This window comes from Neltuma alba, unplaced genomic scaffold (genome assembly GCF_004799145.2).
Source record: "Neltuma alba isolate B1F8T4 unplaced genomic scaffold, ASM479914v2 tig00011239_pilon, whole genome shotgun sequence".
Lineage (NCBI taxonomy): Eukaryota > Viridiplantae > Streptophyta > Magnoliopsida > Fabales > Fabaceae > Neltuma > Neltuma alba.
The window spans coordinates 269,784-288,136 of record NW_021635958.1 but is presented as its reverse complement, the minus strand read 5'-3'; the positions used below and the strand labels follow the sequence as shown (position 1 = coordinate 288,136).

The window sequence follows — 18,353 nt, the reverse complement described above, 5'->3', positions numbered from 1 at the left end:
TGGTCTGAACCGGAAAAATAAATCAAATAAAATCAAAAGCAAACCCCACCCTGCAGCATGTGAACAAAACTCATGGATTCATTTTTCCCCTTCCACAAACTTCTCCCGTTTTAACCCTTCATTCATATATTCTAGGGTCATACAGGGCGTTCGTTGTTCAGATAAATGACCAATTTATGAAAGAGAAAGCTAAGCAATGAACACTGTTATCTTCCGCGATAACTTTCCACGCGAGAGCTTGTTCATACGAAACATGCCGTCCCATCATGGACATGCAAATTCCGGCAGGCAGACAAGCGGAACCCTGTTCCAAGCATAAACAGATAAAGTCAGAGACAAAATGACATAAGAATGATCGTGGAATCTCTCCATAAAAATAGGCAATTGAAGGGAATGAATTCGCTCATGAAATCACCTCCTGCATCAACTTGGCGAATTCTGAACACAATGCCTTGCGTCCAGAGTCGTCAAATACTTTATCCAATGTGATGTCTTGCAAAGCTACTAGAGTTGTTTCCAGCATGTCAAGCCCTGCCTGGTTTGCAAAGATGAACACAGGCACGGACTGCGATGCCAAATAAAAACATAGACAAATGAGCAGCTAATTTTGACATGCACAAACTATACACTAGTGAATTCCAAAATAAAATTTTATTAGGCTTGAAGGATATACCAAGCTATAAAAAAACTAACTCACCCTCACTGAACAACACAAAATGGCATCCTGATGATGCCATAAATGTTTCAGCAATTGATCACCTACGAGAGCATCCGATCTCAATAATTCTGCTCCCAGATAGAAACTGCACTAAACAATGAAAGAAATGAAAATGGAGATAAGGAGGGGACAGAGATGTTTCAGACTTCAAAGAGATAATACAACGACAGGAAAATTTATTCAAGAATTATGCAATACACCATTTATTCATTAAATTTTAGACTTCGGAAAATATAATCATCAGATGATATGAAGACTTGCCTATAACTCCGGCATATCCACTGAGATAGAGTAATTGCTTCGGGAGAGCCAGGACCAAGTTTTGGTCCCACAGTTGGGCTTATACCAGATGGAGATATGGCCAACGCAACCCTCTGCACAGATGCAATCACGCTGCGTACATACTGCCGTGCCATGACTGCAACATTTTCCTGCAAGCTGCTCTCAAAAGGAAACTGAAAGGCAATAGTCAACACCGACCGAGTATAATGGCATGATAATGCATCTCCTGCAGCATGATTCGTTGATGGGCCCACTTCAAGACCAGACGTCAGCTCCAGGGTCCGATTTACAGATACTGCATCCTTCTTATCACCCTGAAACATCACAACATGGTCACGGGGATCCAGATATTGATACCCTAACAACAAACCCTCCCTAAATGACAAAATAATGTGCTCAGTCAACACCCTAGTATGGTATCCACAAGCACATGTAAGTTAATCTGTAAACAACTGCAGGTGCCAAACACACAAACCATTATATCTTGAACAAAATGAAGAGAAAATTAGTACTACCATCTTGTGAATACTTTATAACACAAATAAACAGAACTCAACTGATTTTGAATCCAATGGGATGATGCGGAAACCCGAGGGCAACAATGGAGCATCATCAGGGAACATATCATCAATTGAAGCAAATATAAGCTCAGAACATGCCCCAACAGCATTTTCATCAATCCCACTACATATCTGCAAAACTAGCAACAGCAATAATAAATTAATAATACACTGCTCAGTTCCCAGGTAATTTTATAACACCAAACTCTATGAATAAATTATAGCACTGCATAAAGTGATCTATTGGTCAAAGGCAGCATCCTTAAAAGGCCAGACACCAAAAAACTACTGAGACACGAGCCCTGGAAGGCAGAAAGCTTTATCGTACACTAAGTAGGGATTGTAGCTAACCAAGCTTTTTAAAGTAATCTGTTTGGGCGAGGAGGATGAACTGTGGCTAACCAAGCTTTTTAATGAAATTTTACGTCAAATGATTGAAGGAGAAGCATTTTAGTTCCTATTTATAAGAATAAAGGAGACATTCAAAACTGTGCAAACTATAGAGGGATAAAACTTATGAGTCATACAATGAAGTTGTGAGAAAAAGTGATTGAACATAGGTTGAGATTGAAAACTTCTATTTCAAAGAATCAATTTGGATTTATGCCGGGGGGATCCACAACTGAAGCAATCTATTTACTAAAAAAATTAATGGAAAAATATAAGAGTAAAAGAAAAGATTTACATGTGGTTTTTATTGACTTGAAAAAAGCTTATGATCGTATGCCAAGAGAAGTATTTTGGAAGGTTTTGGAAAAGAAAAGTGTACGAGTTGTTTATATCAAAGCTATACAAGATATGTATGAGGGGGTAACTACTAGTGTAAGAACGCTTGGAGGTGAGACAAATGACTTTCCCATTAAGATTGGCTTGCATTAAGGATCTTCTTTAAACCCTTATTTGTTTAATATTATTCTGGATGTTCTAACTGAGCTTATCTAAAAAAGAATCTCCAAGTCCATGCTCTTCGCAGATGACATAGTCATCATGACAGAGTCAAAAGAAAAGATTAACTCTATATTGGAATTATGGAGAAGGACTTTAGAGTCGAAAAGTTTTCGCTTGAGTAGGAACAAAATAGAATATATGCATTGCAATTTTGTGGGGAGGCAAAGCAACAATGATTTGGAGGTGAAGATGGGGGATCAAATCATTCCTCAAGTATCAAAGTTTAAATACCTTTGATCCATTATACATGAGGATGGTGAAATTGATAGAGACATTTCTCATAGAATACAAACTAGCTAGTTAAAGTAAAGGAAGGCTACTAGAGTTATTTGCAATAAGAAGGTACCTGAAAAGCTTAAGGAAAAATTTTATCGGACTGCTGTAAGACCAGCTATATTGTACAGTAGTGAATGTTGGGCGATCAAGGAAAAACAAGAGCACAAAGTTGGGGTAGTAAAAATGAAAATGTTGAGATGGATGTGTGGTTATACAAGAAAATATAAGATTCGAAATGAAAATATCAGAGCAAGAATTAGTGGAACACCTATCCAAGAGAAAATGATTGAAAATCGTTTAAGATGGTTTGGACAAGTGTAGAGAAGGCCATTAAAGACCTCTGTAAGAAGGGTAGACAAGACAATATAGAATCCCATAAAAAAGGACAGAGGAAGACCGAAAAGAACGCTCAATGAGACCATTGAGCAAGACCTCCTAGTCAATAACATATCTAAGGACTGAGTTGTTAACAAAGCACGATAACGTCATGTGTGATTCATGTAGCCGATCCCATCTAGTGGAATAAGGCTTGTTGTTGTTGTAAGTAGGGATTGGATCCTATGCACTAGGCAAGTAAATGCAGCGTGTTTATTTAGAGAGAGGGGACAGAAAGAGAAGTGGGCTTCATACACATTCTCACACTGTCATTCTCCCAAACGCATGACACATTGATGCAGATGATCTGAATCATCCTAATTAGTCACGATATGTCAAATTCCAAAGATGGTTTTCATCGTAACTTTGCACCTATAGAATGCTAGCTTTGGCCCAGGCAGTTAATATATTAAGGCACGGATATTTATGCATTGTTCAAGAAAATAAAAACTTGTTCCAAAAATGACATCCCGTTTTATCTGACTTCACTCAAGCGTAAGGGACGAGAAATTCCCAATATTTCAACAAGAGTCATAAACAGCACCTGTAAGAGATGAATATCTCTAGTAGCAAAAGCTTCTTCCTGAGCGAGAGAATGGCTTTCCAGACGAACCATTTCAAGCATCTGGAATGTAAACACAATTAGCCGGAAGTATTCACCGAATATGAAAACTCTTGTCATTGCGTGAGCGACAAAATCAAAATTTAAAAAAGAAAAAGAGCAGACTGGCAACTGCAGTTCATACTAAGAGCCATTTCCCGCTGGCCCTGAAAATACCAATAAGTTGAGGAGAAAGACCAAAACTGCACTTAGACATGTATATTACTTGCACTGAAGCCGGGGAAGGGAATGCGAAAGTACCTCTTCATGTTCAATTGTATGGCCTAGAGGCATGATAATTTGAGTTCCCGTGAATCTAGTTGACCTCATGCCAGGATAGGCAAAGGAACCTGCTTTAAGTGATGCAGCAGAGTAGGCATCAACATTAAAATCAGCCCACTCAGAGCGGTGCTCCCTCAGAAACCGAACCAAAACTGCTGGAGGGACATTCTGCAAATACCATATAAAGATTGTAACATATAGTCATTAGTTAAAATTACTTTTATACAGCAAACAGACGTCTAAAAATCAGTATTCATGAATATATCTATAACATTATTTTCACCAAAGATTATTTGTTAAAGCAGTTATCATGAACCAGTTTTATGCTAAGCATAAGCTACCACTGCCTTCACAAAGCACGTGCTTCCTAACTTCCATTTCATTAAGAACCGAGTCCAGAAAGAAGAAAAACAATCAACTAGGGATAAGCCCCCCATGCGTTGGTAAAAACAATAACTACACTCATGCCATTCTATTTTCAGCCATACCTGGAGCAACATGGAAGCTCTAGCACAAAGAACTCCTCCAAGGAATGTTAGGGAACTTGCAGGATTAGAAGTGGCACTCAGATTCTTGGTTGAGTTGACTGCAATAATGACATCATCAGCACCATCACAGTTCATTATGGACCAGCCATCATCATTAAATCCATTGACAGCGTCATTGAAGCCTCTGCAAGTATAATGGATTAGTTCAAATGAAACTGTGAGATTCTACTACTTCTCAGAGCAGATCTCTGCACAGTCAACGTAATTTGAAACAATAAAATTTCATTTGCTTACCTGCTCAGCCTTTGGCTGAAAGTTCGCAAAACAGCAGGCTGCCTACCTAAACCATAAACAACTTCGCCACTTGTTTCTTGAGCTATTTGCCTGACATAGCGCAGCGCCTATCACAACAACAATAAATTACTAGAAATTTCATTTGAAGCAAGCAAAGCCACAGGAAGCAGGCTTCAGCATGACAAAAAATGGATCACTTGCTGAACATTGCCAGCAGAACCAAAAATGAGAATATTTCTGAATCAAAAACACCAGAGCAACAATCTCTAATGGATGCATCATCATCTGCAGGATTTAATCTCTATAATAGTAAACTGCGAGATGTATCTCTACAGCACAGAGCAGAAGACTATCTGAGTAATGATAAAATTATCATTATCAGTTTCTATACATTAAAAAAGGCTACTTACCGCAATTGTCCTTTTCTGAGCAACCATTTTTGGTGATTCATAAAGGGGCCTCAGTACCTCTGGCACACTCCATGCCTAAACAAAAATCGTCATCCGGTTAAATACATTATCTGAAGAAAGCTGACATATGTACTTGTGAACAAGCCAAACCTCAAGATTTAAGTGATCCACAATATGGATGATTGATCCTCCACCTTCACATGGTCGAATTAGGTAGCCACTTGGGAGCATTTTAGCTCTAACAAACTGAGCAGCAGCTGCCGCGTTAGGGCCAGTACCAGAACCAGACAGTGATCTCTCACAAACCTTCAGGTGGGGATTCAAGAAAAATAGAAGTGTAAATCAGGTAAATTATCTCCAACAAGAAGAATTACAAAATGAAAAGACGGGGGCAAACGCTCACCACAAGACTTCCGTTGTCCAAACTTGTAGTGTATCTCAGAGTCCAGAAATCCCGGGCAGGAGCCAATGTAGTTGGAGCATATGTCTGCAACAAATTTAATTTTGAAATCGAAGATAAATGAGGCAGATGCAGATTTCAAAACTTCACAATTAAATGCTCACCTGTGTGTACACAAGTTCAATCGTTCCACCATTGCCAGCAGGGAACATTGTAAAAACTTCTAGACTCCGACAGTCCCGAAACCAAGATGGGCGATCTTTTAGGATCTCCGCAATCTACCAATAATTTTGATTCATGGTGAATTAAAATTCAAGAAGCTCATAGACCGATAATAACATATCGAGAAAACCAAATTTTACCTCCCACTCTACTTGAGTGAACTTACCTTTGTAGGTTCTAAACTAACAAGACCACATGCTCGAGCCGCCACTCCACTGCAACTTCGCGAAATGGCAAAGATCCCAACCGAATCCGGACCAGGCTAACGACAATAATATCAAGTCGAAAATTCTTAGGGGGGAGAGCAAAACTTATCTCCTAAAACACTCCTGCCCACTGATTTATTTACTAAAAATTTTCAAGCAAGGAGAAATAGCAAACCTTCATCCCAGGCATCTGGACCCAATCAACAGCAGTTCCCGTAGCCTTTGAAAGGAACTCTGCCAAGGTCTCCTCTGCAATTGATATGAGTCTGCAAAGATCGGCCAAAAAAATGAAAAACAATATCATCATATGAAGAAGATGAAGACCCAAAAATATAAACTGTGAAATTACCCAGCAGGGTTATTGGCATCTCTCAAGGAGGGCTGAGGTGTGGTGGCCACCGAATCACAACTTGCATCAGTAGTTGCTGCTGACGCCTGCAGGAAAACCATAACGTGAATAATAATTCCATCGGCCAAATCATATTCGATTCCCTCAACAGATAATATAAAAGCTTCACATGCTTACGCTTTGCAATTGCTGCGTCATAAACCCATTTTCGCATACTAGTTGGGAAACCTGCTTTTGCAACCGCTCATTTTCCTCCATCAACAACTTGTTCATAGCAGACAGTTTCCTGTTAACAGTCTGAAGTCGCCCTGACTCCTTTTTCTGTTTCTCTCTACACCTGCGTTGACGGTTAGCGAACAATCTTATCAAAGGGCTTCAAAAAGAAATACCAGCGTGGTTTCTGGTTATGGTAATTCAAAGGCTACTTGGGAGCATTTCCTTACCTGCGATTTTGAAACCAAACCTTGATCTGCTTGGGTTCGATGTTGGCAAGAATAGGGCACTCTCGGATCAATTGTTGCCTCCGCAAGGAGCTGGGCTTTGGGCACTCAGCGTAAACCCGTTCGAGCGCTTCAATCTGCTCTGCCGTGTATCGAACATACTTGCCGGAATCAAGGTGCTTGCTGATGCTCCCGCTGCTGCTTTCTCTATGGGGAGCCATGGCCATGGCCATCTTTCCAAAACACTGAATTCTGAATCAAGATGAAAATGAAACGCCCTATGGAGCGAACAGACTGAAGAACAAAGAAAGCAGAGGAGAATGAAGGGTGTTTGATCGAAACTCGAGAGAATTCTTGGGTGTAGCAGAATTAGACGGACAACACAGACAGAAAGTCCTTTTTTTTTTTCAATAGGTTTGACCTTCGTTATTGATTGATGATGTTCTGCACAAATCCGCTCAGAAACTCCTCCGCTTTTGAGTAAGAATCTATGAAATAGGCAAATAGCTTTCAAGCATGCAATTCCAGTTTCATCAGCTAAAACACAGGCTACTGTTACTCACAGCCTTTCAACAAACCACCTGCTGCAGCTTGTCGCCCACAATACCAGATAATGTCTCAAGAATTGAGAGTAAATGCCCTTGCCAGCAATATACGAACCTCACAATCTTAGCGAAGCTCAATGGAGAAACAACATAGAAATAAATAAGCTACTTTGGTTGGGATGTTGAACCCAAGAGCTTTCCCTTTTCAACAGGATTCCAGTGAAAATAGGAAAAGGAGGGGAAAAAAGGGAACAAAGCGAGAAGAAACGCAAAATCACAAAACACTTGGCAGTTGAGCTTGAGGAAGAAGGAAAGAATGGGGGTGGTACGGTGCCCTTAGGACTCTCTCGAACCATGGTAGAGAGGCATCCGGGGAAACTAGTAAAAGAGACAGAGGAGAGAGTGAAACCCTACGCATAAGCAAAATCAAAAGACAAATTTCTGGGAATCGGGGAGGGAGAGAGAGATAGCAATACTGAGACACTGACGTCTGAGGGAAGAACCCAAAAAAACAGTGGGAAAGAATAAAGTGAGAGCCTGAGGGGAAGGAAAGAAGAGGGGAGGCCGAGGCACACGTATCGAGAAACTAAGAGGGGACTGTGCGTTTTGTTTATTATTATTTTATAATTATATCACTTATTTTTTCCTCTATGCTTTTTTTTAAATGAAAGATTATTTAATCAAATTATGCGATTTAAAAAATATTTAAAATTAGTAAAAAAATAAAAATCTAAAAATTAATTTATTTTCAAGCATGTTCTTATTTAATAAGGGACAAATAAAAACATAGTACAGATAAATTAAATGATGAATGAGAATGTAATATGAGAAGAAGATAGAGAAAGAAAATAAAAATTAAGAGCAAAATTAATAAAACACATTTAATATTTAAATGTCTTTAATAAAATCTTATAAAAAAACAGACCAATTCACAATCTGAATATCATGAAAAAGATCTGAGAGAATAGTTTCCATTTACGTGGTCGTCCCTATTCTTGGTTTGACATGGCAGGCTACGATTCAGGGCACAAAGGTCATCCCGAGACAAAGTTCACGATAATAATATTATTTAAATAGAAATAAAATTATGATTTAAAAAATAATTTTATAATATAAATGTGACAAAATTTATCTTGATTTATAGGAAAAATAGTATAAAAAAAAAGACTGTCGAAATAAAAAAATTATACACAAAGATTGATTTACAAAACTAATTGTCAAAATTCATACTATTATTGTTAAAGCTCATGGTGTCATAAACTCTAATTTGCAATTTTTCTACATCAACAGTCTTTTTCTTTTTTTTTGCCCTTTTCCCTAATTTATATCAGCACTTTTTTAAAAGTGCTGCTGATTTCAAGCACCCCAAGTCACCAAAGCTAGCTTTGTTCCGAAGAAATTTATTACAATTAAAATTACAGATTTAAAGAGAAGAATTCTTCTTTATTTATTTATTTTTTTTGGCAGAATTCTTCTCTTACCAGTCATACAAAAACTTCAATTCTTTAAGATGAGATGAATACCCGGGACAGTGAGCGATGTTCGAACACAAATCTCAGGGTCACTTGAGATTTCGCCATTATTTTGATGTCAAAAAAAGACATTTTGCTATTATTTACAATTAACAATGAATATCATTTCATATCATGAACTGGATAACTAATTTACAAATATTAATTAAAAACTAGGTTAAATAGTTATTAATCCTACACATTTAAATTACCCATTAATAATTGTATCGAAAAAATTACCCATCAATAATGACTTGGATTATTTGAAAACAAATAAATATTAGAGATCAAATAAATTAGATCAACTTAAATCTCCAACTAATTTTTATATTAAATTCAAAAAGACAGTGATGGACCGAGTGGATGGAGAAAATACGCTGTACATACATAACTACAACAATCCTCATTGCAATAGAACGAGTTTGAAAATATTAAAAGTAATAAAAAAAGAAGACAAATGAAAACAGGGCCTCGAATATTCATACAAATGACCAATTTATGAAAGAGAAAGCTAAGCAATGAACACTGTTATCTTCGGCAAGAACTTTCCATGCAAGAGCTTGTTCATACGAAACATGCCGTCCCATCATGGACATGCAAATTCCGGCAGGCAGATAAGCGAAACCCTGTTCCGAGCATAAACAGAAAAAATCAGAGATCAGACCACAAGGCAAAATGCCACGGTGATGGAGAGCATTCATGGAATAACAAGCATTTCAATTGAAGAGAAAGCATTCGGTCTTGAAATCACCTCCTGCATCAACTTAGCAAATTCTGTACACAATGCCTTTCGTCCAGAGTCGTCAAATATTTTATCCAATGATATATCTTGCAAAGCTACTAGAGTTGTTTCCAGCATGTCAAGCCCTGCCTGGTTAGCAAAGATGAACACAGGCACGGACTGCGATGCCACATAAAGACACAAACTTTTGAGCAGCTAGTTTTGATGTGCACAAACCGCATACTTGATAATTCCAATAAAAATTTTGCCACAAACATTAAAAGGATAGACAATACTTCAAAAAAACATACCCTCACTGAACAACACAAAATGGCATCGTGATAATGCCATAAATGTTTCAACAACATATCACCAACAAGAGTCTCCGATCCAAGTAAGTCCGCTGCCATATAGAAACTGCAATTAAAGAGGAAAGAAATGAAAACAGAAACCAGGAAAGGAGAGAGGTTTTAAGAATTATGCAATGCTCCATCAACAGGACTCAATCTCAAGCTGCCAAAAAGAGGATAGCAAGCATTCATTAAAATTTTGGCTTGTGTAACTATAAGTATTAGATAGTAACCAGACTTGCCTATAACTCTGGCAAATCCAGTGAGCCAGAGTAACTGCTTCAGGAGAGCCAGGACTGAGTTTTGGTCCAACAGGTGGGCTTATACCAGATGGAGATATAGCCAACGCAACCCTCTGCACAGATGAAATCACACTGCGTACATACTGTCGTGCCATAATTGCAACATTTTCCTGCAAGCTGCTCTCAAAAGGAAGCTGGAAGGCAATAGTCAACACCGACCGAGTATTATGGCTTGATGATGCATCCTCTGCAGCATGATTTGCTGCTGGGCCAACATCAAGACCAGATGTCAAGTCTAGGGTCCGATTTACAGATACTGCATTCTTCTTATCACCCTGAAATTAAAAAACATCGTTACAGTCCATATAATGACAAAGCAGCGAGTTTAGTCAGCACTCTAGTAACCATATCCACAAACTTAATACATAAGCAATTGCAGATGCTTACCACACAAACCATAATAACTTGGAACAAAATGAAGAGAAACTAGCATATCTTGTGAATATTCGATAATTAGATTAAGCAAAACACAAATAAACAGAACTCAACTGATTTTGAATCCAATGGGATGATACGGAAACCCGATGGCAACAATGGAGCATCATCAGGGAACATTTCATCAATAGAAGCAAATACAAGCTCAGAACATGCCCCAACAGCATTTTCATCAATCCCGCTACATATCTGCAAAAAAAGCAACCATAATACACCGCTCAGTTCCATGGGTAAATTAGGAGACTGCATGATAGTGATCTATTGGTCACAGCATCATCCTTTAAAAGGCAAAAGAATACCAAAAGCCAGCAGAGACACACAATTATATGAAGGCCAAACAGAATTCAAATGGCCCTAAACAAATACTCCCTGTGTCTCTAAATAAAGCTCTCAATTTATCTGGAAACACGCCAGCCAAGAAAACAGAAACCCAAGTGATGCATAAAAATTAGCTTTTCCTTTTCAAATAAGCCCTCAATTAAATGTCTCCTTAGAATGTGCATCCTTTAGTAATTATAATTTAATTCTCTTAAATTCGTTAATTACAATTAACTAGAACTCCGAACTGTGACTTGCATTTAGGGACAAAACAAGTAAAAAAATTGAGACTTGTAAATAAGGACGGAGGGAGCAGTGAGTTGCGATTTTGATCATCTGCAACACACAAGTAAAAGCATCGTTTGGATTAAATGGGTCATTCAAGAAAATAGAAACTCTTTCCCAAAATGACACTACAGCTTATCTGACTTCAAAAACACACAAGGAACAGGAATTTCCAATATTTCAACAAGAGCCATGGACAGCACCTGTAAGAGATGAATGTCCCTTGAAGCAAAAGCATCCTCCTGAGCCAGAGAATGGCCTTCGAGACGAACAACTTCAAGCATCTGGAATGCAAACACGATTAGCAGGAAATATTATTTTAATATGAAAACTTTGTGATATGACCTGGAGAAAAAGGAAATAAGCAACTGCTGACAGCAGGGCAGAGCAAGTGTCATTGCCTGCTCGTCCTGATCAGACAAAGAAACAGACCCAGACTACACTCACAAATGCATCACGAGTCAAGACAATTCCATCCTGCATTTGTAGCTGGGAAGTGAATGCAAAAGTACCTCTTCGTGTTCAATTGTATGGCCAAGAGGCATGATAATTTGACTTCCTGAGAATCTAGTTGACCTCATGCCAGGATAGGCAAACGAGCCCGCTTTAAGTGAAGCAGCAGAATAGGCATCAACATTGAAATCAGCCCACTCAGAGCGATGTTCCCTCAGAAACCTAACCAAAACTGCCGGAGGGACATTCTGGAAAAAACATGTAGCAAAAAGACATTTGAACACTCCAACCCACCATTCATGAATATATCTACAAAATTAATTTGTCAACAGGAATTTTAGCTAAAGCACTTGGCATGGACTAGTTTTATGCAAAGCATAATCTAGCATTGCCTTCCAAAAAAAAAAAGCCCTTCCTATCTTTCATTTTACCGAGAACTGAGTCAAAAAAAAAAAAAAGGAACCATCTATAGGAGATAAGACCCACGCCACTGTTTTTGCAGACTGACCTGAAGTAACATGGAAGCTTTTGCACAGAGAACTCCTCCTAGGAATGTTAGGGAACTTGCGGGATTAGAAGTGGCACTCAGATTCTTGGTTGAGTTGACAGCAATAATCACGTCCTCAGCACCATCACAGTTCATTATGGACCAGCCATCATCATTAAATCCATTGACAGCATCATTGAAGCCTCTGCAAATATAACAGATTGGTTTAGATGTAAATGTGTGATTCAAGGACCTCTCAATGATGATTGCTCCATGGTCAACGTAATTTGAAAGAAACGGAGCTCCGTTTGCCTACCTGCTCAGCCTTTGGCTGAAAGTTCGCAGAACAGCAGGCTGCCTACCTAAACCATAAACAATTTCGCCATTTGTTTCCTGAGCTATTTGCCTAATATAGCGTAGCGCCTATCACAACAAACAATGAATTACATTCATCCTAAGTATGGCCATAGGAAACAGGACCCAGAATGACAAAAGGTGGGTTTAGGAAATCTATAAGCATGACGCTATTGCTAAACATTGCATGCAAAACCAGAAAAACAGAGAGATCAATATCTCTTATTAAAATATTTTCTTTAAAAAACAAAAAATTCTCCAGGATGTACCAGCCTCAGCAGTAGATAGTAAATTAATAATTAACTACTGATAAAGTTGTCATCGTCAGTGTCTGTTGGAATGGCTACTTACCGCAATTGTCATTTTTTGAGCAACCACTTTTGATGATTCATAAAGGGGTCTGAGAACCTCTGGCACACTCCATGCCTAAAAGGAAAATGCCATGCATTTAAATCCATTGTTTTTTCTTAACAAAAAAAAAAGTGATAAATTTAAATTGTGAATAAGTCAGACCTCGAGATTTAAGTGATCTACAATATGGATGATTGACCCTCCACCTTCACATGGTCGAATCAGGTAGCCGCTTGGGAGCATTTCAGCTCTTACAAACTGAGCGGCGGCGGCTGCATTAGGGCCAGCACCTGAACCAGACAGTGATCTCTCACAAACCTTCAGATGCAGATTCGAAAAACAAAGAAGTGTCAATCAGGGAAATTATCTCTAACTAGTAGAATTACTAATTGAAAAGACAATTTTATATCATATATTAATCAATTATTATATCTCTCCGTGAACATTGGAAAGCAGGGAAACAAATGCTCACCGCAAGACTTCCATTGTCCAAGCTTGTAGTGTATCTTAGAGTCCAGAAATCCCGGGCGGGAGCCAATGTAGTTGGAGCATATGTCTGCACCAAATTTAATTTTGCAGTTGAAGACAAAAGAGATGGCTCCAAAAAGCAGGGATCTTTAAATTCCACATTTTAATCCAGACCTGTGTGTAAATAAGTTCAATTGTCCCGCCATTGCCAGCAGGGAACATTGTAAACACTTCAAGACTCCGGCAATCCCGGAACCAAGATGGACGATCTTTCAGGATCTCCGCAATCTACCAAATTTTAAAAATCAAGAAGTTTGCAGACATTTAATAGCATATCGAGGAAACCAAAGTTTACGTCCTTACTATTTGAGTGAACTTACCTTTGTCGGTTCTAAACTAACAAGCCCACAGGCTCGAGCTGCCACTCCACTGCAACTTCGCGAAATGGCAAAGATCCCAACAGAATCCGGACCAGGCTGACAATTAAAAAAAATCAAGGAGAAAATTCTTAGGGCGAGGAAAAGCAATCTCCCATAACACTACTGTTCACTAACTAATTTACTAACAACTTTCTGGCAAGGGGAGATACGAAACCTTCATCCCAGGCATCTGGACCCAATCGACAGCAGTTCCGGTAGCCTTCGAAAGGAACTCTGCCAAGGTCTCCTCTGCAATTGATAGGAGTCTGCAAGGTTTAAAAAAAAAAATCAGAAATATCTCTAGAAAAGAACAAAGTAAAGCTAATAAACGTAAACTGCGAAATTACCCAGCAGGGTTATTGGCATCTCTTAAGGAGTGTTGAGGTGTGGTGACCACCGAATCACAACTTGCATCAGTAGTTGCTGCTGACCCCTGCAGGAAAACAAAAAACGTGAATAATAATTCGATCCTATATCCATTCCATCAAAAGCAATTGCAAAAGATTCATCAACCATTAGAGACCCAACAAATAAATATTAGTGACATCAATCTTCGCAGAAAACTTTTTATCATAGCTTATCAATGTGCTTACACTATGCAATTGCTGCCTCATAAACCCATTTTCGCATACTAGTTGGGAAACCTGCTTTTGCAACCGCTCATTTTCCTCCATCAATAACTTATTCATCGCTGTCAGTTTCCTGTTCACCGTCTGAAGCCGCCCTGCCTCTTTTCTCTGCTTCTCTCTGCACCTGAGTCGCGAAATACCAAACAATCTTATCCAAGAGCTTGGGAGATTAAATTGCAAAGTAGTTTGTAGTTTCTCGAAATTGAAATTCACAGGACTCTTATGAGCATTCCCTTACCTTCGATTTTGGAACCAAACTTTGATCTGCTTGGGTTCGATATTGGCAAGAATAGGGCACTCTCGGATCAGTTGTTGCCTTCGCAGGGAGCTGGGCTTCGGGCACTCAGCGTAAACGCGTTCGAGCGCTTCAACCTGCTCCGCTGTGTATCGTACATACTTGCCGGAATCAAGGTGCTTGCTGATGCTCCCGCTGCTGCTTTCTCTGTGGTGAGCTACAGCCATCGCCATCTTCCCAAAATGACAATCTCTGTATCAAGATGAGGAGTAAATTTTAAAGCTACTGGCCCAATGGAGCGAGAAAAAAAAAAAAAAAAGATCATGGAATGCAGGGAAAATGAAGGCTGCTAGATAGGAACTCCAAAGGATTCGTAGTTGGCCAAGTTAAAGGCACATGGGAGAAGCAGAATTAGCAGTATTGTTGAGAGAGAGTCGGTAATTTTTCTATACGCAACCTCCGTTATTGATTGATGGTGTTCTGCACAAATCCGCTCAGAAACTCATTCGCTCTAAGTAAAAATCCAACAAAGCTCCAAATTCAAGCGTGAAGTTCTCGTTCCACAAGCTAAAACGCCGGCTTCTTTAACTTACAGCCTTCCAACAAACTAACTGCGGCAGCCCGTTTCCCTCAATACCAGATAATGTCTTAAGAAATGAGAGGAAATACACTTGCCAGCTAAGTACGAAGCTCACAATCTTGGCGAAGCTCAATGAAGAAACAACGTAGAAATAAATAAGCTGCTTTGGTCGGGACGTTCAGCCCAAGAGCTTTCCCTTTTCAACAAGATTCCAGTGAAAATAGGAAAAGAAGGAGGGAAAAGGGGAAGAAAGCGAGAAGAAACGCAAAATCACAGAACACTTGGCAATTGAGCTTGAAGAAGAAGGAAAGAATAGGGGGCGGTTCGGTGCACTTGGGACTCTGTCTCGGACCAAGGAAGAGAGGCATCAGGGGAAATTAGTAAAGAGACAAAGAAGAAGAGAGAGGGAAACCCTACTCATAAGGAAAATCAAAAGACAAATTTCCGGGAATCAGAGAGAGAAAGAGCAATATTGAGACAGTGATGTCTGAGAGGAGAGGAAAAAAACAGTGGGGAAGAATAAAGTGACGGGTAGGGAAGGAAGGTGGGGGTGGGGGGGCACACATACCGAAAACCAAACCAGCGAGGCTTGTTTATTGCTATTTTTTTATTATATCAGTTATAATCATAAATTATTATAAAATAATGCTCGAGGGTGGGGATATATTTACGTGGCTGTCCCTGTTCTTGGTTTGAAATGACCCGTTAGGGAAACAGTGCTGACTGCTGCGGCCCTGGCTCTTCTGTCATCTTTCCCTCGGTCAAGTCGCCGAAACTCTGTTCTGCCAAGATTTATTGCAATTAAATTTAAAATGAAGAATTATTCCTTTTTATTCTTTTTTTTCCGTGAACCAGAATTATACTCTTCTTTCCGAGACTAATTAAGAAGTTAATAGTAATTCTATTTATAAAATTTATTTTACATATTTATTATTTTTTAAATTAATTTATTAATATTCTCACAACTAATTATAATTAGGTAAAAGAGAAAGAGAAGAGATTGAAAAAGATAATTATGATATTTTTTAAAAATATCATATTAACTGATTTAATTAATATTTTTAATCTATTTAAATAAATTAATTAATTCTTATATTTAAGATTAAAACAGTATTGTAATTAACTTAGAAATCGATTCCGGGGGCTATGGAGGTCGAACGCGTCTTATGGTCGACTGATATACACACACAAGTTTTCTAATGAAATAAAATATGATTAATTTTTTAATATGATTTAAATATTAGGGATAGGGGGTTTGGTTGATCAAATTTTTATTAGCCTAGGGCTCGCAGTGGAAGTGAGTGTTTTTTTTTTTCTTAATTTAATAATATGCATAATCCTCGAACGGTTAAAATCCGATTTCCCATAAAAATTAAAAAATGGATGTTCGAGTAGAAGTTTGTGAAATTGTTCGTGATATTGGTATTCTTAAAATGCCACTTATTTTTAAAAAAGGGGGGCCACATAAACCTAGGTTAGTGATATTCATGTCTCTGGCATGAAAATTACTGTAATTATTATTAGAAATAATTAAAAATTCACAGTAAACTAAAATTAAACAAGCAGTCATCAGAAGGGAAAAAATAGTTTTTTTGCTGACAAAATTAAAAAGAAGAAAAAGGAGTTAAACAAGCGAGCTATGATATGCTATGCATAAATAATTTAATCTCAACCAATCAAATTGAGTCTGACAAGAGAAGCAAGTCTCTTAACAAACCAGTATTTAAATTTTTATTAAGAGAAATATATATTCTCTTAAATTTTATATTTAGGATCAAGGAGTATATCTAGCATCCCATAATTTTTCAGACATACTTGCCTGTAAAAAATACATGTCTTTATGGGGGGCCAAAAAGAAAAAAGAGCAAGCCTTACAGTCTATTCCGGAAGTTACTTCCTACTTAACGTGAATGCTTGCACCTCTTTCAACTTTCAGGCCCCAAAAAAACTAAAAAAGAAAGAATTGCAATAAAGTTTTAAGAAAGGAAAAACAATTATCAATAAATTTAATGATGAATAAGAAGTTGTTACTTTTTGCTATAAAATTTATCATTACAGACTGCTCAGGTTACTATTAAGACTTTTTAATAATTTTTTTTGGAGTTGCTTGTAATTCTCTTTTTTTAAAAAAAAAAAACTCCTTGAACTAATGGTAGTTGAGTTGAGGGTCACTTAAAATTTTGAAAACATTTCAAAAATATGACTGTTGAATTTTAAATTTCAAATCAATATTGGTTATTACACTAGTAAAGAAAATGATTATATTCAAAAAAATTAAATAGTAGCACATTTTTTTAATAATTTCTTATTTAAAATTTTGAAATTTAACCCTTTTTTTTTAAATTTTTTCTAAAATTTTACACCCCGGTTATTTTCACTTAACGTTGAATGCTATTTCAAATTAGTAGTAGTTTTTAGATGTCAGTGATGAAGTGAATGGATGGAAAACAATGTCATTTCGTATTATGCGGCGTAACCACAACAATCCACCTTGGAATGTCATGGATTTGAGAATATTATAAATAAAAAATAAGGAAGCCGAGCAGGATTAGGAAAATCTATATTCATTGTCCCATTTTGACTTGTCGGTCTACATTTGACTAAGCAGATCGACAATCCTCTGTTTTGTAGCCCTTTATAAGTTGTATGTATGTCTCCATTCTCCAAGAGAAAAATTATGTAAACGTCCCTAAGTTAACTATTCTTTTTTCGCGTAGATCCCTACAAAGTAATTTGATCCAAAACAGTGTGTAAAATTAAATTAGGCTGTGCTTATATTCCTATTAAAAATTTTTTTGTTTGCAACTTTTGAATAAAATGATTCCTTTGTCACTTTGGCACCTGGGCTATGCACAAAGTTCTCCGTGAATTACAGCTGAATTAGGCCCTTTTTAAAATAAAAATTGTTCAGCATAAACACACATAACCCCGATTAATATTCAAATAGTTATAAGACAACGATGGTGATTATTTTTATTTATTTGTTGAGGAGGGGTAGAGAATTATGAGGAGCATGTGCTATATTTGATCACAGCACAGAAGGGACGAAAAATTAATTA

General features: G+C 37.8%; 1 protein-coding gene across 4 annotated transcripts; it reads right to left on the bottom strand.

The window, feature by feature from the left end:
* On the bottom strand, window positions 1-15,810 carry LOC114762667 (homeobox-leucine zipper protein REVOLUTA). 4 transcript variants are annotated; one of them, XM_028952203.1, is made up of 19 exons: window positions 15,172-15,810; window positions 14,718-14,966; window positions 14,444-14,603; window positions 14,198-14,283; window positions 6,238-6,328; window positions 6,023-6,118; window positions 5,799-5,912; window positions 5,638-5,721; window positions 5,385-5,540; window positions 5,235-5,309; window positions 4,825-4,931; window positions 4,531-4,714; window positions 4,022-4,210; window positions 3,704-3,784; window positions 1,558-1,692; window positions 980-1,314; window positions 698-803; window positions 416-565; window positions 1-304 (listed from the first exon to the last, which is right to left on the bottom strand). In XM_028952203.1, the coding sequence occupies exons 2-19, from the start codon at window positions 14,945-14,947 to the stop codon at window positions 158-160; spliced, it is 2,526 nt and encodes an 841-aa protein (XP_028808036.1). In that variant the 5' UTR covers window positions 14,948-14,966; window positions 15,172-15,810; the 3' UTR covers window positions 1-157. The 4 variants fall into 4 exon arrangements, with proteins under 4 accessions (XP_028808036.1, XP_028808037.1, XP_028808038.1 ...); XM_028952204.1 differs by lacking the exon at window positions 15,172-15,810 and adding an exon at window positions 15,065-15,153; XM_028952206.1 differs by lacking the exons at window positions 1-304; window positions 416-565; window positions 698-803; ... (10 more) ...; window positions 6,023-6,118; window positions 6,238-6,328 and adding exons at window positions 9,214-9,533; window positions 9,659-9,808; window positions 9,940-10,045; ... (10 more) ...; window positions 13,812-13,907; window positions 14,026-14,116.
* Between the last annotated feature and the right edge of the window lie 2,543 nt (window positions 15,811-18,353).

Excerpts from the sequence above, each read along its gene's own strand:
- LOC114762667 (XM_028952203.1), bottom strand. The coding sequence starts at position 14,947 with ATGGCGATGGCTGTAGCTCACCACAGAGAAAGCAGCAGCGGGAGCATC. Across the intron at positions 4,715-4,824 it reads TTCAGCCAAAGGCTGAGCAG|AGGCTTCAATGACGCTGTCA; the intron begins GTAAGCAAATGA and ends TTATACTTGCAG. Across the intron at positions 305-415 it reads TCGCCAAGTTGATGCAGGAG|GGTTCCGCTTGTCTGCCTGC; the intron begins GTGATTTCATGA and ends TGCTTGGAACAG.